Source organism: Mus caroli, chromosome 11, assembly GCF_900094665.2.
Source record: "Mus caroli chromosome 11, CAROLI_EIJ_v1.1, whole genome shotgun sequence".
NCBI classification, from domain to species: domain Eukaryota; kingdom Metazoa; phylum Chordata; class Mammalia; order Rodentia; family Muridae; genus Mus; species Mus caroli.
Window position 1 is genome coordinate 53065121 of NC_034580.1, and position 3415 is coordinate 53068535.

Consider the following 3415-nt stretch of genomic DNA (forward strand, 5'->3'; position numbering starts at 1 on the left):
CAAGTGCTGGGATTAAAGGCGTGCGCCACCACGCCCGGTGTAGAGCTCACCACCTTTTGTGCCCATCACCCACTGCCTTTTACATAGCAAGTGCGGTCAGTAAAGAAGGGGTCAGCAACTGCTGCTCTTTGCCGTTCGTTGCCAGCAGACAGCATATCCCCACACCCCTACTATCATTTCTCATCTCCGTTTCCTTGGAGAACACTGCAGTTTTGGGCGAGTATGAGATAGCTAAGGTTCTGAAGCTTTCGTTAGATGCTAGGACATTTAACTTACAGTACAGATCATGCGTACAATGCAAAAATATCTCACTTTCCACTACTCATGAAAGGCGTTGGCTATCTTTACCCAGACTCAAGTACTTACTACAGGAAAATTTTATAAATTTAAATAAATAAGGGTATAAAATATAAGTCTACAAACATAGACGATTACTAACATATATACTAATTTACATGGCATGTAGGCATAATAGAATACAATGAAAAAGAAAACTGTGATGGGGCCTGGGAGAGAATACAAAACCAAGTCTTCAGTGATAGGTGTCAAAGTGCCACAAAGAAAACCCACAAGTGTTCCCGGTGATGTCACTATCGCCAGAAGAAGCAGGTCTCAGGCCTCACAGGATGTGGTACTCCCGGAAGCACTTGGCATGGATACCTTTCTGGCACTTCTCACAGCGGGTGTTCATCTGTGAGTGGCAGAGGGCACACAGGATCCTCTTGTCCTAATGGACAATCCAGTGTCCAATCATATCTAAGCGGCTCTCAGTTTCCACCCGCCAGCTCCGCCTCCCCTGTGAGGATGTGTCTGCATTGTTCTCCAGATGCGCCTGGGCCATGTGTCTGCGGAAGGCAAGCAGGTCCCCCTGCCTGTCCTGGCAGCACATCCTGTACAGTTGCTACACATTGTTGAGGGCTGCGTCGATGATGTAGCCAGTCAAGCTCAGGTACCACTTCTTGCCTGGATCTTCACCTTGTACTTGGCAATGTTCTGATCCATTCAGTCAACTCCTCTGGCCTTTTCCTGATAGAGCTTCACCAGGGATGGTTGGTGGACCCGTGCCTGAGCGTTGGCTGCTCCCGGGTGGTGGCTGGGCAGTCTGACTGGCTCTACGCCCACCGCGTTGGAGCAGATGTTTACCACGTGGCACACAATGATCTCCTGGCTTTCCTCCACTCTGTAGTGAAAAGAGAACTTTCTCGTTTTCCTCAGTTCTTTGGGATCCTTGAGGGGACAGCGCTCGATCCTGTACTCACAGACAGTCCCTGTGCCCTTCACCCCTTTTCCCCTCATATTGGACATCAGTTTGACACTTGTAAAGACCTTGTGGTACAGGAGGCAGCTATGCTCCTGAAGTGCATCTACAAATCTGACCACCATACTGGCCCCATCTAAGCCTCTGTCTGGCTTGGTGAAGGTTCAAACCACACCAGGTAGCCTCTGCAGGTCGGCCCACACCAGATCTTGTAGCCCAGCCCTACTGGCTTCCCTGAGTGCAGATGCTTGGACACCGCCCCCCCCCCCCAAACCCCCTCCCCAGTGCTCAAAGTACTCACAGATAGATTCGCCAAAACTGTAGAACTCTCCAGGAGAGCATGCTTCTGGAAGTGACAGTTCATACGGACGAGGAGGGGCCTGAACTTGGCAAACCTATCGCTTTCATCATCGAGGCCACTGTTACCCATAAAACGCAGGTAGGAGAAGATCAGCTCAAACCTGTCCCTTCTGATAGCATCAGCCACAAGGCGATGATGAGAGTCATCAAAACATCCCAAAACATCAGCCTCCTTGGATAGAAGATGTACCCACTTAAAATCAAGATGCCCAAAACACACTTCAGTTCCTAAGTCATGAGATTTAGGGTGAGCATAACGGTTGGTTTCATGAACAATGTAACTGGTTGTCCCGTCACCAAAAAACAGTTCAAAGAGGCCCACAAGACTCAGCTCTTTGGTTTTGAGGTCCTCTATATGAGGATCTGAGACTTCCCAGCTAACCAAAGTCTGGATGGGTGTCTCTCTTGGTCCAAAGACACTGAGGCTTGCCTGCTACCTGCTGCTTTTTCTTGGCTGGCTGCAGCTCTGAGTCCTCCTCCTCCTCCTCCTCCTCCCCCTCCTCCTCCCCCTCCTCCNNTCTTCCTCCGGGTCTGAGTTCCCAGACACAACACAACTAATGCACGCAGCACCCATTCAGGCAGCTAGGCACCATTCTGCTCACTGTCTTCTCCCCCAGAATTCTCATTAGCAAAGTCCCCAGAGGCATTGTCAAGGGGTGCAAGGAAAATCTCCTCCCTGTTGCTGCCAAACTCGCCCTCCTCCAGAGCGCTCAGGACCTGGAGCAGTTTAGGGGACCTTACTGTCCAGTGTGCTCCTCTCCTGGCAGGGACAGCAATGACAGAACAGTCAGGGAGAGACCGCTCAGCTGGGAGAGTCTCAGGGTGTGGGCCCATCAGGTGTAGCATCACCAGTGTGAGTCTTTCACATACACAGAGCGGGGGTGGAATGCTCGTGGACCAGGGGGAAAGCACTTGGCCTCTTTGTCGTGAAAGATGAGGGAAGTTAAGCCTTGCTTGACATCAGTACTCACACTGGGGCCAGTGCCCACTTTCCTCCACCACCCTCCCCAGATGCCTCATCTCTTCTCTGCTCTCTCCCTTCCTCCTCTATGTTTTGTGAATAAACTGCTTAGTGAGGCCCGACAGGATGAAGGGATTAAGAAAAATCCCCAACTAGGGCTTTCAAGCATGGAATAAATGTTCCCATGAAGCATCGTGTCAGTCTCTTACCGTGAGTCTGCAGCCATGACAACCGGGGAAGATGAGGATGCTCTCCTCAGGGTCTAAGCCTGTAAGACCTTAAAAGTCAGTGTTTTAGTAATAAAAAGCAATAAGCTCTTTACCCCTTAAAGGGACATTTTTTTTGCTTAAGACTCACTAAGGAGAAGGAAATGCATGGGACACACACAAGAAACAGTATCAACGGACTCATCTCAGCGCAGGAACAAACACCCACCTGAATCAGTGTCGCTTGTTGGCACCGTTATGGACATTTGGGGTTAGAGAAGTCTTTGCTGGCAGGGAATGGGGACAGAGTCAGCCCTGTGCATTGTCCCTGGCTTCTGCCCACGAGGTAGCTGTAGAATATCTCATCTTCCTTAACTGTTGAAATAAAAATAAAACAATTCCAGGAGCCATAAACAGGGCTCGCTAAGTATAGGTTACACAGGCCTGGCAGCTTGAGTGCGGTCCCTGGAATGCAGGAGAAGGTGGAAGGAGAGAACTGGCTACACAAAGCTGTTGGGATGAAGGAGCAAAATCCCCTCTGATGTTCCATGACGAGGGAACTGTTCTGCCTCAGAACTGCCCAATCTGGCAACCACAGGCCACAGCGGCTGCTGGGCACTTGAAAAATGT

The 3415-nt window shown here is 50.2% G+C and overlaps 1 protein-coding gene across 1 annotated transcript; it reads right to left on the reverse strand.

Moving 5' to 3' along the window:
- Window positions 1–1422: 1422 nt before the first annotated feature.
- On the reverse strand, window positions 1423–2805 carry Pgbd2 (piggyBac transposable element derived 2). The gene is given in 7 exon segments (XM_021175915.2): window positions 1423–1589; window positions 1592–1768; window positions 1771–1847; window positions 1849–1997; window positions 1999–2127; window positions 2171–2378; window positions 2789–2805. Coding segments are annotated over 7 exon segments (924 nt in total).
- Window positions 2806–3415: the final 610 nt, after the last annotated feature.